At 43.2% G+C, this 19611-nt stretch overlaps 1 protein-coding gene across 1 annotated transcript in view; it reads left to right on the forward strand.

Moving 5' to 3' along the window:
* The first annotated feature begins 17617 nt into the window (after nt 1-17617).
* Nucleotides 17618-19611, forward strand: part of LOC133951910 (endothelin-converting enzyme-like 1) — a 39615-nt gene continuing 37621 nt past the window's right edge. Inside the window, exons 1-3 of the mRNA XM_062386163.1 lie at nt 17618-17684; nt 17742-18475; nt 19169-19237. Coding sequence (XP_062242147.1) covers nt 17618-17684; nt 17742-18475; nt 19169-19237 — 870 coding nt within the window. The remainder of the gene's footprint in view (nt 17685-17741; nt 18476-19168; nt 19238-19611) is intronic.

Here is a 19611-nt window from a genome sequence, read left to right on the forward strand (position 1 = left end):
TGGATAAGCACCACTGGAACCACTCAGATATATTAAAATGGAGCACACCCCTCCACCACGGCCCTAAGCATTGTGGTTAGCTAACCTAAATAAGCTATAAAGCTCTTGTAGCTTCTGCAGATCTCAGACTAGTGCAGCTGGATGACCGCTTCACTTTGGACTGTTCTCTCCCGACTCCACCCATCTAATTCAACAGATACATTTTTGTCCTTTGTGGCAAATGTGCATTAAGATGGAGGTCGCTGCGGGGCTAAGTGGATGTGTGTGCAGATGGTGACAGTGACAGAGTTGTAAGTGATGGTGGCATCTGACCAAAGGATCCATATAGGGATGACATCACCCTCTGAAGAAAAAAGAGGGGGGGGAGGGGTAGGAGGCGGGAAGGAGGGGTTAGCAAACTATGAGCTCAGAATATCAATGCAGGAGGACAGCTTTAAGCACTTCTGGCCCTGGAGCTCCAACCCTCTCCTTCCCTCCACCTTCCCTCCCCTCAGTGTCTATAACTCGTCCGTTGCCAGTCTTTTATCATGGAGCCCTGACACCTGTCCTTTTCCCACCCCTCCCTCATGTTCACGCACCTTTCTCTCTGAATTCAGGTTGCCACCTGCTAATCTGGTCTGTGCCTTTTCCAATCACAGCTGTGACACTTTCCCTTGAGCCTTGAGGTATCGCAGCTTCTTTCTCAGCTTTTTTTTTTGTTTGCTGCCGTCATTGGGTGTGTGTGAGGCTGACTGAAAGGACATCAAGGTTTATTTCAGACACACATTGGAACACTTAGTCACACCAGGTCAATAGTGTGGAGTTTGTTACTTAAAAATGTATTTATTAATTATTTTTGTCCATCCTATACCTTCGGGCAGATATTAGACCTGTCTTATCTTCAGAACCCAGTAACCACACATATGAATGATTCTAAAAGCCAAATTGAATGTAGCAGCAATCTTCTTGTCATCATCTTTGCCGTGTAAAATAAAAGCCAGAGAATCTTTTCACAGGAATAAAGTCTACTTTTTATTGTGTGACATTTCCCATATTTTCAGTGTGAGAGGACAATGACTAAAGATTGTGCATAAAAACTATCTGTAAAGTTCTCTGCATGTCGCACTGTGCAGGTCAAGTGAAAGCTTGTATCATGTGAGATGCTGACATGTACAGTAGATAAATTGTAGCACAGCAACACAAAAGACATCATCCATCTGGACCGCTCTCATGTTTTAAAACTGTAGCAACACAACGTCATGAAGTAGAGAGGGTCGTCCACTAACTTCAGGATCCGTGGTTCGATCCCCAGTTCCTTCAGTCCACATTCTGACGTGTTATTGGTCAAGATGCTGTACCACAAAGTACCCCTGATGGCTCTATACCAACACTGTATAATGCTGTGTCACGAATAGAAAAAGGTGCATACACATGTGATTAAGGAGGCTTTGCACAAACAGCTCAATATACTGACTACTAGAGTTTCTGTCCCCTGGACCATGAGCTTTATGGGTAATGTAGCTCTTATGATAAAACTTAAAACCTCAAACATCTGGCCTGTAAATTATACCTGGTACTTAGTTTACGAATCAAATAAATAACGTCAGTTTAATCAAATAAAGTCACATCAATATAAGATATGATCAATGTTTTTATCGATATAATGGGCAAACATTGTGTGAACACAGGGAGGTGGAATAACACATAGTTGATATCAGATTTGTGAATAGTTTTGCTGTTTATTAAGTTTTTGTCATTACCTGCTAATAACAGATGACATGGTTTCATCTTCTTTAAACTTAAGAGAAATAATAAAGTGACCAGGATAATGATCTATATTGATTGAATCTTGATAATCCCATATTGCTCGGCCCTAACAGAAACTTTAAATTACCCGTGGCTTATCCTTGAAGATCATTCCATGAAATGTTATTCCTTCATGCTTCTCCACACCAGCTTTCCTTTGTTTTTCCTTGACAGAGCTCCAGAGATCCTTCTTCCAGTTGTTTTTACCACACATGAGGATGTAATGCTTTTCAAGACATAAAACTATCACTATCAAGCTAATTATGTTACCTTTATATTATACTATCAAACAATTAAGCCCGGGATGGGAAGCTTGAATCAATTTGAGAGCAACACGATAGAAGAATGAAGAATGGTGCCACGGAGCAATAAATTACGCTCACTGTAAAAGAGGCCAGCGGTGTTTGCCAACCATCTGGAATATGGTCTAATTTGTAATTACAGCGACTTCTCAAAGGTAATGTGCTGCTGATTTACCGAAGTAAACCGGCTACTTGTACATCTTAACGCCGCTTCTCATATTTTTCTTCCCGTGTTTTTGAAGCGAATATTTGTTCTGCCTCCACGCTCTCATCCACCCCTTCATCTCTCCTTTATTCCATCATCTCTCTCTAAAGCCGTTGAGTGCTTTCCATCCGTCTCTCTCCTTCCAACCATATCTCTCCCCCTCCATGCCTTCCTCCCTCTCTGGCTGTTTTAAGGGGAGCTCTTTGAGGATCCACTGACTTAATTACTGTAATGGGGTTTCTGACACTTGAGACTAAACAAGTGAAACTGGGGAAAGGAGCGACCAAGGGGACGTTATTAGTTTTTTTTTAATAAAAGCTGTGAGCACAACAGAAAGTAACAGAAGGCCCGCAGAGGGACGTTCTTTTGCAGCAGTTTCCTGCACTTTTTATCCTTCATTTTTAAGAAAGTTTTGTGTGTGTGTGTGTGTGTGTGTGTGTGTGTGTGTGTGTGTGTACGTACGTTCAGGAAAAGAATGTTCACCTGTGAGTGTAGCAGTGTATTTGTGAGCGTTTGCAGTCCGCAACATTCAGAAGTGTTCAGACGAGTCTCTCAGAAAAAATATGGTTAATTAAGCAATTAATGAACATTGCAGCTGTGTCTCGTGGGAGATTTTTGTTTTAGGTTTTTGTTTGGCAGGTTGTTTAAGGATGAAGTTTTTAAACTGCTGTTCAAGGATTTTCCGATTTCGTTGAGGGGATCAACTGGGAATTTCTTTTTTTGCAAACAAGTTTCCTTATTTAAGTTACTTTACGATAGTTAGCTCAACATTTGAGGGACTGTCAGATGGAAGGAGCCGTCAATCCCTGGAACTCAACATTTAGTCAATGACGTGGGAGACACCTCTTGATCAAATGACTGAAAGACACTGACTGGTTTTCTGCGCTTGACTGGAAAATAGAATTGACCTACGTTGTCACCAGCTACACATGCAGGGACCTGGACCCAAATGAGAAGGGAGAAGGGAATGGAGGAGGAAAAATGATGATGTAAAGAAGAAAGCTGCAGAGGAAGAAGGATGTGGAGGAGGAGGAGGAGGAGGAGGAGGAGGAGGAGGAGGAGGAGGAGGAGGAGGAGGAGGAAAGAATGCGAGCCAAGTTCTTGTCCATCTTCATAATGATTCATTTCAGTTTTTATCAGTCACAGAGGAATCTCAGACGTTTGGCTCGATATACTGGCACACTCACAAACACGGACGTGCACACCGCATATTTAGAAGAGGCTCATCTCAGTTTCAGTTTCATTTAATCAGAAAATAAATTGTACGCTGGACTGCAAAAAATGTAAAGAAAACTTAAAAAGCTTGTTTCAATCTATAATTATACAACTATGAATAAATTGACTGCCAGTATTAGAAAATTACATACTTTCTCAAACTGCACTTTAAATTCAGTGAACTGAAGGAGACCCGGCTGCCCACACATACAGATATTTACAGAGACATTAGATTTCAGTGATATTGCATATGAATATGCTGACACATAGGTACTTTAGAACTTATTTACTGCTCATTAAAATCCCCCTGGGAGCTGATCTCATGGTAATATACAGTACCTCTTAGATTATGCGATATGTTGCGTAAAAGTTGACACTTTGGCCGAGTGGTGATGGAGGAAATCTCCTTCACAGTCCACAACATTAAGGATCTATCCTCTGGGGAGCTTGAACACAAGCAGTAAATGTCATGATAGCAGAATTCCTGACTATATTGGAAGTTCATTTCAGCCTCACGGCAGTGCCAGAGGACAGTTCATGAAATATTATTAAACATCCTCTGGAGAAAACAGATACAGACAGGATGTATCAAAGAAATGCAGCTGTCAGGTTCTTTACTACGCTGTGTGGTATATATTGCCTTTAAGTAATATCAATATCAAATCTGGAATGTATGCAAAAAGCGACCAATGAGTTTGACCCAATGCACATCTACATCTGCTCAATGGTGCATCTACTGCTAAAATATCTAGATGCTTTGCAGCTCTACATTTGATAATTCTGTGCGCATCAGTTATCGTTATATATTTATTATTATTGTGGATAAAACTGCATCTTTATTCCTGACTATAAAAGAGGGTAATGGAAATTTCAGATGGGTATACTTTTGACGTGCAAAATGGTGCCTGCGGCCAAGTCTTCGGTTCCTACATGAGTGAAACTTTCACTTTTCAAGAACTAATCCAAAAAACGCTTAAATGGGCAATGCTCCACATAAATGCATTTAGCCAATAATTATATTACATTGGTATCATTACTAACAGACAAAGTTGAGAAGACTGACAAGAATGTTGTATACAAACCACCAAGCCTCACACCTTGAATTCCAGCTTACCTCATGAGGATTCACAAGTAATGTGTTTACATTTCACAAAATTGTGGCATCAACATAACAATAATTTGTTTTGCCAGAAGTTTCCAGCCAAGACTCTAATCAGCTTTAGGTTTTTGTGTTTCTCCCCAGTGTGGCTTTCATCCTGAACATGTACAGAGTGGTGTCATTTTGAGCACACAAAAGAAGCTCATGGAGTTATTTGATTTAGGAAACTGGATTCCAGCTAGAAAGTCTAAATTGTGTTATCATGAAAGTGTTTGTCCTTTGAATACAAATAAATGTTTCCTTTGTTCCCAAATTGAATATCTAAGTAAATCATTTTCTAAGACAGCTCTTGTTACATATCACCTTAAAATCCCTACAGCTAGCTCAATGAAATGAATTATGGTTTTACACCTGGATCCTCTTTAACCTTGACCTTTTTGACCTCATAAAGAAAACACATTAATTGACTGAGTACAACAGAGATATTTGCTTGGTCTAATTTAATTATTCTTTATGTGACAATTTATAAGACATAAGAAATAAACAATATCTGAGTTCCAATCAGGTTTAACGAGTTTCAATGTGATTCAGTTCAATTCAATTTATTTGTATAGCGCCAAATCATTAAATACGTTTTCTGAAGACACTTTGCATAGATGGTCAAGACCGTGAAAATGAAAGAGAAACTCAAATGTATACAATGTAAAGCATCAGGCTTTTCTGGGAAACCTGCTCTTACATCAAAGAAGCAATGCCGCTTATACAGAAGATGAAAGGTTAAAACCAGTTATGTAGGAGATTCTACAGTGATTCATTGATATGAAATGTACGTAAAAATTACACACTGAAGCCTTCATCATGAGCCAAGGCCTCACACTAAACTTGATTCTCATATGAAGAGACGTACAAAACCAAATGTACGCTCACACCCACACCCGCACAAACCCACACTCATCTCTTTTACCCCTCTGGGGGGTAGAATCGGCCTATCAGATAGCTGAGGTAGGGGGCTGGTGGGGGGGCAAGGAATATAAATGGTGCTCCCAGTTCCCCATTAGCCTGTCTGAGTGGAAGATGGAGGGTGGTGGACGCATGGGGTGGGGTCAGGCTCAGGTGCTGAGCACACAGGAGAAAAAACCCTCCTCCCTCCTCCTCTTATCTTAGTTGTTGCACCTTTTAGGCAAGCAACCACCATCCATCCTCAGGTTGGCTAAACCTGAGAGCTACCTGGAGACTACCTCTCCAATTCTATTACACCCTTTCGCTGAGGAAGGTGGAATCTATACTGCTGGTCGCTGATGTGTTCTCGTAGAATCAGCTCACTTCCCGCTTTATGTAATTTCAGAATTATCATCTCCGTCTCTGTCTTAACTTCCTTTGTGAAATGTCTGCTTCATCAGGGACCTTAATGAATCCAGTGAACCAGGACAAAAGTTATATTTTTAGACTCCCAATAATAGACTTCTGTCTGCAGCTCATATGGACTTTCCAATCATTGTTAAGAGGGCGTGTTGAGGGAAGTTAGCGCAGGTGTGTGTGTGTGTGTTTGTGTGTGTGTGTGTGTGAGTGAGTGTGTGTGTGTGCGTGCGTGCGTGCGTGCGTGCGTGCGTGCGTGCGTGCGTGCGTGTGTGTGTGTGTGTGTGTGTGTGTGTGCCTGCGGTGCTGTTGATTGTATATGTGTCTGTCCATGAGAGCCAGGAAAAGATGGAGAGAGTGAGTTTCCTTGCCTCTCCCCGTGGCAGCAGGTGTGTAAATAACAACCTAATAAAAATGAGGCTAAGTCAAAGTGCTGAGGGACCAGACCGCCACTCATCCATGCACTCCCTTCCCTTTTCTTTGTCAAACTCCGACATTGATCCCAGCTCATCTGCTCATTGTCAGCGTTCCCCAGCTGCACAAGGCTCCCTCCCTCCCCTCTGCTCTGCTGGGCCGCTCGTTATAATTCTGGCTGTGTAGGCCGCCAGTGTTGTGGCATAATTTTACCAAGTGTCCTGCTTCCGCACGGGCTGACAGCTGAGCCCAATCTCCACTGCTTCACTCAGCCGGATTAAAAGTGTGCCCCGTTTGCCTCGTTGTCCTCACTGTTGTTACCTGTTGGCCGAATGAGCCCCAGAGCTGCAGGGGACAGAGAGCGAGAAAGGCTCTGAGCAATTTTAACCAGGACAGGTTGGTCATGAAATGATGTCAATCATTGTGAGCATTCAAACTAAATTCACTTTGATTATACAGTGTATGAATCCTACAGTACAAAAAGATCAACTGAATAATTTGAATCAAATCAGGTAGACTCTCTTTTTCATTAAATAATAGCTCACCCCGTATAAAATGATAAAACCTTAATGTTAGCTTTCACATCAGATCAATTAACAAACAATACAAACAAAACTATCCTCCAAAAATTTTTTTTTTTATGCAGGTGGGCGTGGAAAGACTTCTCACTTATAAAAAGAAACAAGGATATTCCAATAACTTCTCTATTTCATTTGGCTCTTTTTAATCATAAGCTCCACATGAACCATTTCGTTTAGTTGATTTTATTCTGCGTTGGCACTTTCGGTTATTTCTGTATGCCATCTTAATACCTCATATTTATAACTGCTGTGTTTCCTTGGCAATTAAGTGCAATTCTTAAAATTTGTACTTTCTGTCGAGCAGTTTTCTTTTCCATAAATAAGCAAACAAACAAAAGGTCAAAGAGAACCCATTTGTAGTCACTGTCTCTAAAAATCCGCTGACACTCTTCCTCCCTCGGCTCGAGCCTCCTCTCACTGAGCAATCAGAGTAATGAAAGGGCCGGTTAGTTACTCAGCTGATTTGCATAACAATATTAGTTGACCTTTTTGGTTTGATTAGTTTGGTTTGTGTGACTTTCAGGCTACATGGAGATGAATATGCTCCAGGTCTGTAGCTAATGTTTAGCGGTTGTTTGGAGCACACGATTTATTACGACGGACTGTGTGTCGGGGTGGCACGGTAAAATGTTGCAGCCCTATAATACCAATCAGTGGAATAGACTTACTCATTTGGGAGTTAGTTGATGTTTACCCTCTGAGCTGCTGGGAACATATTGCAATTATAATCTGCTTCTTTAACTCAATAACAGAGGAACTTACTTTGTCCATTAATATTAGAGCCGGGCACATTCTCATGGGAGATCGCTGCACAGTCTCCCTGTCGGTGCTTTTAGCTGATAAAACGCAGTGGGTTAAAATGAGGATATGCTGTTTTGTTTTTTTATCTGCTGCGTGATAGAATTATTTTGATGTGGATTGAGTTGTCTAGAAATGTGCATGAGTCAGCAAATCCTAATTTCCATTCTTCCAAAACAAAAAACAAATAACTCCATCACCCAATATTAAGTCAAAGCAATTACGCTTAAGATATTAGACACAATTACTCAAGCAAATATCAATTAGGAGCTAAAGAAAATGAAAGAATTAAAATCTGTTCACTTGAGTGATGTTTGTGTGTGCGTGTGTGTGTGTGTGTGTGAGTGTGTGTGTGCGTCAGCCCGTGCCTCACCTTGTTAATGAGGGGACCCCCCCCCCCTCCTCTCCTCTCCTCCCTCTCCCCCTCCCTCCCTCTCTCCCTCCTCCATACATCGGAGGCTGTGGGCTGCAGCGGCGGCAGAGAGCGGTGCGGATCCCCGTGTGTGTCGATCTCCGGAGGCGGGGCGGACCGGATCATCAAGTCGGACCTTAAGTGGTGTGGATCTCCATCCATCCGCTCATACACGCGCATACACATAGATTTTCACACAGACCGGACCAGGGCACTTTAACTCTTCGCCTGGGACTCAGATTGACTCACCGCAGGTAAGCTCCTCGCGTGTTTTTGGAACAAGTTTCCCTCCGTGTCCACATGTCAGAAGAGCGTCCGTGCTGAAAACAAGTCGCTCCACCAGCCTGCGCGTTGTGTGCAGTGTGGCACGACAGGGTTGCGTGATTACAACGATCATGTTATTATTGTATATTTCATGTTAGAATATGAGGAGCAAAGATAAAAATAAGAGCCGGCGCAGCTTAACTTGGGGGTCACGTCTCGGAGCCGATCACGCGCTGTTGAGAGGTGTCCACTCGTCTTTTACGCACATGGTGCCACAGTCATTTTCATCATAACGTCCACATGGACGAGTCTAGAAGTTTTCTGGTCAATACTAAGATGCTTTTTTTCTAAGTGCATTGAGGCAAATATCACCTGTGCGTATAAGTAGGGCTAATTGTTATTTATTTATCTTTCATTTTTTGTGGAGCAGCTTCCCCAGTCTTCCTTCCATCTTTACGCACCACCAGCTTTGCATCGCCCAGAAAGTTTTCATATGTTACAGTCGCTCTCTTCAGAATAGTCTATTGAAAAGCTTATCACCCTACATGTCAGTCTCCAGTTGCACGGCTCTCCGTCCACCGACAGAGACTCGCTTTTCTCTCTTGTGGAGAATTCAGGTGAATGCTGCTGTGCTTCTTACTGTTGAAACTGACACAGGCTGCAGAACGTGACTTCAGAAAAGTAAAATATTATGTTATCACATGATCTCGTTTAATCAGGCACAGATCCCTACCCATAAAAGCAGACAATAATTGGATGGAATATAAACTTTAAAAAACTGATTTTCGACTCCCTTGACAGAAATACATAAAAAGTGGGTAACTGTTAAAGTACTTCTCATGAGTAGCTGAGTAGAGATAGTAACTTAATATCTCAGGGGGGGGGGGCTTAGGGGGAAAGGTTTCCCTAAATGAAGACTCAAGTAGTTAAAAATCCCATTTTTTAAAATGTGGTTTGGCATGCTGCTCTACAGAAGAAGACTTATGGGAGTCATTACGGTTAATAGAGTTACTGTATGTAAGTGCTTTATACCTGTCAGTCAGTGTTTCACTTGAATGATTTGCGTGTGTGCATTGGATGGAGAGAGTTAGTGACTGAGAGGGTTCTTCAGGGGTTTTCCTGACTAATTGTTCTGTAATCATTGATTATTAAGAATGTCTTTATATTGCACATGCGGGATATTCAATGAATACACAGAGCACCTCAATAGTGAATAGCACCACAAAGGGAGTTCTGCTGAAGTACAAGTCAAAGAAGTATACGTTTCTGTCGGTGGGACCCTTGAGCAATACGTCCAAATCGTTAGCCCATACAAACCCACCATAGCACTCTACTGCAGCCTCTGGCGACTGGTGATAAGGCTCGAGGGGCTCCCAATGCTCAACCCTCAGAGTGCCGTGAAGCTGCCGGGGCAGGCTCTGTGACCATTTTGATTAGGGGATAATAAACCCATTTATCGGGGGCTTTCAGGTGACGTAACGCAACTGAGGAGAGATAGAAGTAGAGTTCCCCGCTAAGCTCTTACTTCTGGTACTCTTGGTGGTATCATGACAAACCGCAGCAGAAAAAAGAGGAATGTGCTCTCAGTGAATTCATGTTGAGGTGTGAGTTTGGCTCTCTGGAAATTGTAATAATTTCGGTGATAAGTTTTGAGGCTGACACCAAGCACACCGCTTGCTGAAGGCAGGAGATATGCGGGTTTAACATGGTGGGACATATCCTCTCATTTCAACAGTGAATGCTACAGTGTGTATGAACAGATATGCTTTATGCTCTTTGCAACACGCCCTCTGGCTACTTTGTAAATCTGTTGCCTAGGGGAACGATTTTTATGTTGATGCGTTAACTTCCAAAGCACTGAAGCCTGTTACTCCTAAAGCACTGCGAGTCTGGAGCGATAATTCAGTACAGCTCAAGCTGTTACAGCTTACATTTCTATTTGATGGGTTCATTTATAAGGAAACTGATTTACACCATTATAATATTCACTTTTATTTTTTTAAACATTTAGAATCAATCAGCTCACGCATCACTAACACACATATTTGTAGCGCAGTCATCTATTAAACCTTTTTTGCACATTTGCCTTAATTCTCTGAGAACTGGTGTCCATCTGCAGAGTCACTGTAACAGAGATGTGAACCTGACCCGACAGAGGGCTCCAGTTATTGATTAGCCATTGATCTTCACTGAGGATTTAATGATGGCAGTTAGAGAACAAGAGACGTGTGGTGTAGTTTCTTTAAAGGGCAACTTAAGAGCCTGTTTTTGTTTGAACAAATTCGCAAATTCACAAACTGAATTTCCTGTGACTGCTGGCCATTGGTTGCTGTTCCAGGTTTCCTCTGTCTCTCCCCCTGTCTATAGCAACACTTTATAGGCATTTTCTGATGTTTAACAGCCATCTTTAACATATGACGTTCATCTCGAATTCGTAATTCTTATTCTAATGTATATATCAGGGGTGGGGAACCTTTCTCCTATCAGGGGTCATTTCATTCTTTCTGACATTCTTCAGGCCATACAAAATGATTTAACACAAATATCCCGCTAACCTCTCTAAAGCAGCTTTCAGACTTGCACAAATCCCGAATTTCCCTGACATGTATTATGTGAACGCAAATGTTAAGCGCAAGCCAGTGGGTGTGTTGATGTTGCTTCTCAAAAAAAACAAAAAGAAAACAAACATCTCATGTTGACAAAGCAGCGCTACACACTCAGAAGACATAGATGAAGATGTCAAGAGAGTTTGCGGTGAAAGGTGCAAACTGTTGACGTGCTGTAAACAAAATCATGGAATCTCGGCAGCGGATTGAAAAAGTTGGGTCCTGCCTCTGCCTGCTGCGCCACCCCGCATCTGAATCCAGCGGAGGATTTATTGCTGTTTTGAACGTGTCCGAGCAGAGAACCTCCCGCTGTGTTGTGCGTGCGTAAAAGGAAAACTGCGGAGAAAGTCCTGATCCAAAGAGTTTCTCCGCAGGTCATGTCTGAAAACAGCTTCATGCAATGTCTGGCCCTTTGGCAAAGTGTCTGATGTCAGGTGGTAGTGATGTTGATGGTGTTCCTCACAGCTCGTTTACCAGGCTTTGGTCAAACGTTCTTGAGCAAATCGAGACGGCTCACAGCAGAGGGTCATCAGTGCATGTCTCCTCAGAAAAAGAAATCCTGAGGACGTACAATTTAAAGAACTCAAACAGAGGGAGGCTGAGAGTTTTCAGCACATTGTGTCATGGCGGCTCAGTGATTTTGTGTTGTTGGTTGTCATACATCAGCCGTTTCCACACTAAACAGCTTAACACACATGCTCTGTCTTCTTTTGTTAACTTTTCATGAGCTGAAACGTCGCGACAAATGCCTGAAGGATTTTGTAAACTCACCATGTTCACATGTCATAGCAGACTGTTGTTTTCGCAGTGTGGGAAGATGCAAAAACAAAATTGAAACTAATCCTCACCTTTGTCTTGCAACAACACTGATTCCCTCCTTGTATCAAACTCGGCAGTGATCCCAACCGAACACACTGAAACTGTCCCTGTCAGATTGTGATCACTTTATCTAAGACCATTTGTCCTTGTAGTGCCAGTTCAGCTGCATGTTTCCAGCTGGAATGGCGCTTGGCCTTTTTCATCAGTTTGAGCACGTCCCCACAAACTACAGACACACTTGTCATTTACTTCAACCAAATATAGAACTTTGTTCATGTCACTTGGAAAGCGCAACTTTCTGCGTCTTCTTTCTTTTCTGGACATGTCACTATGATCCTTGTCAGCCAATGTGTGTTCATTCACCTTGACCATGAAGTGAGGATACAGCTGGAAGGGGCCACCCTGAAGGACATTGTGTTGTGTTATCACAGAAAAGATTTATGGCTGTCATAAACAAAAAATGTTGTGTTTCTGAGGGTAAATATAAATTGTCTCGTGATGTATACAGCCTAGAGACTGCAGGTTCCCCACTGCTGCTCTATATGGTGGTGTCGCTTGTAACAGCTCAAGTTGCATTCTCTCAACATGGAGCATCTTTTTTTTCCTGGCAGGGGATGAAAGCTGTGACAGTGACGTCCCTGACCCTGATTCTCAATCAAAATACTATTTTACAGCTAGCTTAACAAGGCTGATTCTGAAGATTCAGCAGAGGAAAGTGATGGAATTTGGAAAAATGATTTTGGCTGATTTTCAAAGTTGTGGGGTCAAGTTGACAGAATTACTGAAAATAACTTGAGTGAAGTTACCCTTTAAATACGTTACTATGTCATGTATTTGCAATTAATAGGAGATATCAGTTTGGTACTGTCTTCAGGACCCTTGGACATCCCCCGAACCCACTTTGAGAACCCTTCCAATAAGTTAGAGTCAATGTCTGATAAAAAAAAAGGAAAAAAATTCGCTGGGAAATGCTTGACAACTGACAAGGTTGTATGCACGACCGATTGTGTGTGCGTGTCTGTGCTATAATTTCAGTATCCATGCATTAGTGTGTGTGTTTGTCTGTGTAAGAGCGTGCAGCAGTTTGAGTATAACTCTCAGATATTAGGCCCTGTCATTTTCGGTAAATAGCCATTCATCATGCATGCCTCTCAGTGTGATGGTACACACACAAGACCCAATCCATTAGCCATGGGCTGGGTGTCCACTCAGAATGTTATAGTGTGTGTGGGGGTTTCTTTGTCTGTGTGTGTGTGTGTGTGTGTTTGTGGATATGTACATTCATAGCATAATTTTTCTATAAAGCTTGTGGAGTCCTGACCTCAGAGAGTGCATGTGCATTTGATAGAGTGAAGAAGAGAATGCATGTGCTGTGCAGAAATTCAATATTATTATCACAAGATTCTCCTTCAGAGATACAAAATGTTTCTGACCATGTGTGTGAGTGTGTGTGTGTACATGAGTGTAACTGGTCGGAGGATTGATAGATGATATGTAAAACTGATAATGATAATGACACTTCACAATGACACACTATCCTTGACTCTCACCCAGTTCTCTGCACATTTTCTCCCACACTGAAAGGCCCACTCATCTCTTCAGTAAACATCCCATCACTGAACTCTGCTCTTGGCAGGAAGAGAGTGCAGACAATCATTCACAACATGTTGATGCCAGCCGCTGCTTTTAATGTGGCAGCCATGAGCCGCACGATGAGGAGGCAATGGTGCATGAGAGCTTCATGCTTTCCCCTCACTTCCACCATCCAATGTGAAAGCACCTGGACCAACCATTAGGGAGCGCTAGACCACACACAAAACAGGATGGTGGAATTGGATGATATAAAACTCAGCATTACGGAGAGTGTTTTATTGAACATTCAATCTCAAAGTGCTCTGTGTTGTTTATTTATACAATATTCAGGAAATACAGGATGGCTAAGCACAGGACACTCAAGCTGCTTTCAGACATGTACTGAATTCGGCAGATCCTCCGTATTTTCTCCGGACGCCTCCTAGTGTAAAGTCGGTATTCTGGAGAATTCAATGTGAGAACCCCTCTGGATTCACCGCGAGCGAGTTGAGAAGTTGATGGCATTTCTAACACATTACACTTGACAAAATGAGAAGAAAAGCCAAGACCGGTGTGAAGAGAACCTCCCACTGCGTTGTGCAGGTCTTACAGACCGACTGCTTGTAAACTCCTTCTCCAGATTTTACTGGCATGTCGTGTCTGAAAACGGCTTTGCAGATTAAATTGGGTTTATGGGAATCAGTTATATTTTCCAGCACATACATTGGACGTGAATGTGTGTGTGTATGGGGGGATGGCAAAACTGTCTATATAAGTTATATATAAATATAGGCTAAATACCTGCACACCCTGAAATGAACATGCCAGAGTGTGTGCCAATCTATCAACAAAAATGTAAAATAAAAGTAATAAAAGAAGGTTCTTGGTTTGAATCCCTTTTAACCTTTAACTTCTATAACGGCTGTGGAGCTGTGTGTCAGACTACAATATTCCAAGGACCAAGGTTTGGCAGTAACATGTCATGATATACTGAAATACATAAGTCGAGGCAGAAGAAAAAGAGTGGCAGTTACAGTGTAAGAATAAGCCTGTTCGGATTTAAATACTTATGATGAAGGGCATGCCTTCAGACCCATAGACTGCATATATAGATGGACCATCACATCCTGGTGGCTGTAGTATTGGTCATGGTTGGATGGGACATTGGCCAAAAAATGCGATGTAAAATAAACGTTTCCTAAGATGGTCATTTTTGTAGTTCTTACCACATTCATTTTTGTTGGAGTGTACATTTTTCCGGGAAGTTCGGTTTTAGTTAGTTATTTGTTGCTATAGAAATGGGTTGAAATGCCATGATTGACCTGCAACTGGTCCGGCAGGTGTATCGGCTGGACCTCGATTCTTCCTCTGATCACTAGAAGATTGGCTGCAAATAATGTCATTGGTGTAACATGGCAGTGTTCTTATCCAGGACATTTTGGCTTTAGATTTTACTTCCATAAAATCTAAAGGGGAGGGGGGGTCAGCAGAGTCAGTGTGATGCGGAGTCAGTGTGATGCAGGGGGCTTGTTTGTGAGCCCCACTGCCATGGGGAAAAAACTGTTCAGGTGATGCGAGGTTTTAGTCCTGATGGCCCGTAACCTTTTTTATGGACGGGAGTCTCTGGAACAGGTGGTGAGCGGGATGGGAAGGATCAGCAATGGTCTTGCCTGCTCTCTTACTGGTCCTGGAGTGGAACAGATCTATGAGAGCCGGCAGGTCACAGCCGATGACCTTCTCAGCTGACCGGGTGATCCGCTGCAATCTGCCCTTGTCCTTGGCAGTGGAATCAGCGAACCAGACGGTGATGGATGAGGTGAGGATGGACTCAATGATGGCTGTGTAGAAGTCAACCATCACTTTCCGCGGCATGCTGAATTTCCTCAGTTGCCGCAGGAAGAACATCCTCTGCTGGGCCTTCTTGATGATGGAGGTGATGTTCTCCGCCCATCTCAGGTCCTGTGCAATGATCGTCCCCAGGAATCTGAAAGACACAACTGTTTTAACTGGGGAGTCGCACATGGTGAGAGGGACGGTTTGGGCTGGGCTCCTCCTGAAATCTGCTACCATCTCTACAGTTTTTAAAGCGTTCAGCTCCAGGTGGTTCTGGCTGCACCAGGAAGCCAGGCTGTTTACTTCCTCTCTGTAGGCGGCCTTGTCCCCATTTGAGATTAATCCAATAAGGGTTGTGTTGTCAGCAAACTTCAGAAGTTTTACAGAGGGATGGCTGGAGGTGCAGTTGTTCAGAGGTACAGGGCTCCTTGACTGGGATATACAATGGATATGTGGAGTGGCAGAACAAATGCACACAGAAACACGGCATGGTTATTAAATTGGCGAGCTATAACGCAAATTACATGTGATTTGCAGTAAATTGGGCTAGAGCAGCAGAAGCACCCAGCCTTCTGTTCGAAGCACAATGAGTTGTGAGTTTGGGATGTGCCGATTTTCAGGGCTATTATTAATTTCCAGGCAACCCTGATCCTTGCAGATGAGACCAGATGATAACATTTATTTCATGCAAACCTTCCCATCTGAATGGAAAGTTTAATTTGAGCTTTACTTTCTGCCTTCTTATGTGAGGGGATACCCTTCGCTGGCTTCTAACATAAATCATACGTCAAATTATTCCACATGAACATTTATTCCCAGGGATATTGTGCTGTAAAAGGAAGAATCCCCTGCTGGCTTCCCGGCAATAGAAACACAGTCAATTGTGTTTGCACAATCCATCGCTTTTTATCATTACCCCTGCTTGAACCAAAGATCTCTGCAGTTGGAGATATGCATTTGATTTCTTTACCATCCATGCATCAAGCTTTCTATATTCTGTCTATCAGCCCCCCTCCACCTGTACACATACTGCTTTATCCCACTAACCACTCACCTGCCATTCCCATAAGATTTGTACTCGCTACCTCTCACAGGATGAAGCGCTCGCTGCTCGTATCTGTTTACCTGCAAAGACTGAACTTCTTATTCCTTTCTCTGATTTTGTCTCTCTTCCTGACTATTTCCTCTTCTTTATCTACATAGAGCACTCCACAGTAAGGTCAGGGAAAGCTTGTTAAAGACGCTGGTGCTGAAGTTTGCTATTCTAAACGGAGATAACGGATCTATTTTCACAGATCAGCTTTACAGCTTTAGGCAAGTTCACTGTGTAATAAACACATACGCACGCACACACAAACACAAACACACATACACAAACACACACACAAACACACATAAACAAACAGATAGAGAAAAGGGCTTGCAAACTCACAGTGGAAGTGCTTCCAAAAAACTATTTGTCAGTCTCCCTGTCTAGGCTTGTGATATTGCCTAGAGCAAGTAGAATGCATGTGTATGTGTATGCAGTTTGTCTGTAAGTGCCCCCTTACCAGCTCATGGACATGCAGTGAATCCAGTGTCTTGTGATAATATGAGGATCGGCAAATGCCATCGCTGCTGGACTTGTTTGTAAGTGTGTATGTGTGTTGGTGTGTGTGTGTCTTTAGCATGGTGAGACAGGACATAAATCCTGCCTGCCCCTCTGTAATAATAAAAAGTTTTACATCAATTTGAACTGACACAGGCTAAGTTATGGTGATTGCCACGCCTCTCCATGTCCAGCTGATACTCCGCTCTTTTCTCATTTCTCCATTGATCTATCCAAAGCCATGAGTCACCGGGGGCATCTTCTCCCTCCGAGGGATGACTATCACCAATCAATTCAACAGCTTTAGCTGACAAACAACATAAGGAAACCATGTGGGGGAAAATGTGCCGAAAAAGGTGCTATTTTGTCATTCTCTGCTGCTGTAATTGTGGATTCAATTTCCAATCTCTGTCTCTCTCTCTCTCTCGCCTTACAGAACCAGTAACCAGTTGGAGAGAGCAAGAGGAGCGAATGGAAAGGGAGCAGCAAGAAAGAGGATGAGCGAGAGAAAGAAGGACCCCAGAGATTTCTCATGCTCAATGGGAGCCCCCTTGCTCTGCTGATTTAAAAAGAATAAAGGGGACTTTGCCTAAAGAGGCCCAACAGCATCTTGACTTCTCTTCAGCGTTTTGCCGTTTAGCGGCTTTCCTCCCTTTTGTCTCGCGAGGAGTTGTCATGATAGTACTCTGAACGTAGAAATAAGTAATTTTTTCATCCATTTCACCCTGAATCTATCTGCCTGCTTTCTACCTAAAACAATTATTTGCCATGGAGAAGACATACTCCTTAACTGCCCACTATGATGAGTTCCAGGAAGTAAAACATGGAGGTCGGTACAGCAGTGACATCTTAAGCAATGGCATGACCCTTCACCTGGGAGGCAGCCTGGACCGCCATGTGGGGCGAAGCCGAGGAGGGACTTTGTCAAACGGTCGAAATAAAGATCCAAGCAGCGCCACCAGCAGTGGAGGGCTTCCTCGATGGAGCCGGAGGGAAATCTGTCTCCTCTCTGCACTGGTCTTTGCTGCAGGCATGTGTGTTATCTTGGGCAGCATGCTGGCACTCAAGTACATTTCCCTGGACGCCATGCAGGACCCGCAGTGCCGACAAGACTGCCAACGCAAACGCTCCCTGCTGCGCACGGCTCGCTTCGTTCAGTCCAATATTGACCCCACCATCCAGCCCTGCCAGGACTTTTACTCCTTTGCCTGTGGTGGTTGGTTGAGGCGCAACCTCATCCCAGACGACAAGCTCAGCTATGGCATCATCACGGCTATAGGGGAGCACAACGAGGAGAAACTACAGCACCTCCTTCTGGAGCCAGTACGGAGGCGTGGGCCCAACTCGGCGGAGCGCAAGGTCAAGGAGTTCTACAGATCTTGCGTCAACATCCAGGAAATCGACAAGCTCGGCTCTGACCCCATGACAGAGGTGATAGACAGCTGTGGGGGGTGGGACCTGGTGGGGGCTCCTTCGGGTGCTGCCGGGTGGGAGAGCGAAGGGGCACCACAGAGGCCGGACTTCGATGAGCTGTTGTACAGGACACAGGGAGTGTACAGCACGGCTGTCTTTTTCTCCCTCACTGTCAATGTGGATGATAAAAACTCCTCAAGGAACGCTATCAGGGTGAGAAGAAGCTGTGTGTACTTGTGAATGCACGATGTGACTTCATGCGGCCACAAACGTATTGATTGTTATTCATCCTAGGTGAAAAGAGGACAATCATGGGACATTAAAGATGTGTGTGTTCAGGCTAAACACAAAGTGAACTTTCACCTGGTGTATATAATTGTGTCCACTGGTAAGACCCATTTAGTTTCTGTGTCTTATTATGACCTATGTCTCAATATGCAAAATTCAGATGTCATTTATTCTGAACACACCTCAATAATAAAGCCTTTATTTAAGGTTCATCCACAGCTCTTGAACAGTCTGAAGCAGTGTGTTTCTTGTCAGGTTAGCTGTGTACTTCCTGATCTGAGTCACTGTTCACTGCTCATGGACAAACCGTTATTAGAGCAAAGCTGAGATTAAATAACAGATGACATGTCAGTCCAGTGCACACACTGCAGGAAGTATTTATGGTCATAGATAATGTACCAGTTTAGCATATGTGTCATAGCTTGCACATACTGGCATTATTTCATCCTTTGAAAATACATATGTCACATATGTGACTATACGTACCATAAAATTACCATATGATCTTCTGACCATGTTTGTGTGTGTGCGTGTGTGTGTGTGTGTGTGTGTGTGTGTATGCGTGCGTGTGTGCATCTGTGTGTGTGTGTGTGTGTGTGCGTGTGTGTGTGTGTACAGGTTGACCAGGAGGGGCTCACACTCCCGGAGAGAACCCTCTATCTGGGAGAGGATGAGGACAGTGTGAAGGTAAACATGCCTCCTTTGGTTTCTATCAGTTATTTTGGTCAGATACACATTTTGTTGTTCCTTAGGCTCTGCGCCTCAGGTACATTAATTGATACAACATTCATTTGCTAAGTCTCAGCTTTCATTTGAGCTGGTTTACATTAATATATAAAGGACTTTGTGGGAGATATACTGTAGACACACAGTGTCCAAGGTTTAATGGGTCAAAAGTAGTTCAACCTATTCACATTACTTCAAACTAAATCATATTTTATTTATTTGGGAAAGAGCCTTGGCTCACTATCCTTTATTAAGAGAACACTCAGTTTCCCCTACTAAGTACGTGGGGTTTGGCAGCAGCCAGGATGTGACCTGGCCGTTTGCCGTCCTCCACT

The sequence above is a fragment of the Platichthys flesus genome, chromosome 4, assembly GCF_949316205.1.
Source record: "Platichthys flesus chromosome 4, fPlaFle2.1, whole genome shotgun sequence".
Lineage (NCBI taxonomy): Eukaryota > Metazoa > Chordata > Actinopteri > Pleuronectiformes > Pleuronectidae > Platichthys > Platichthys flesus.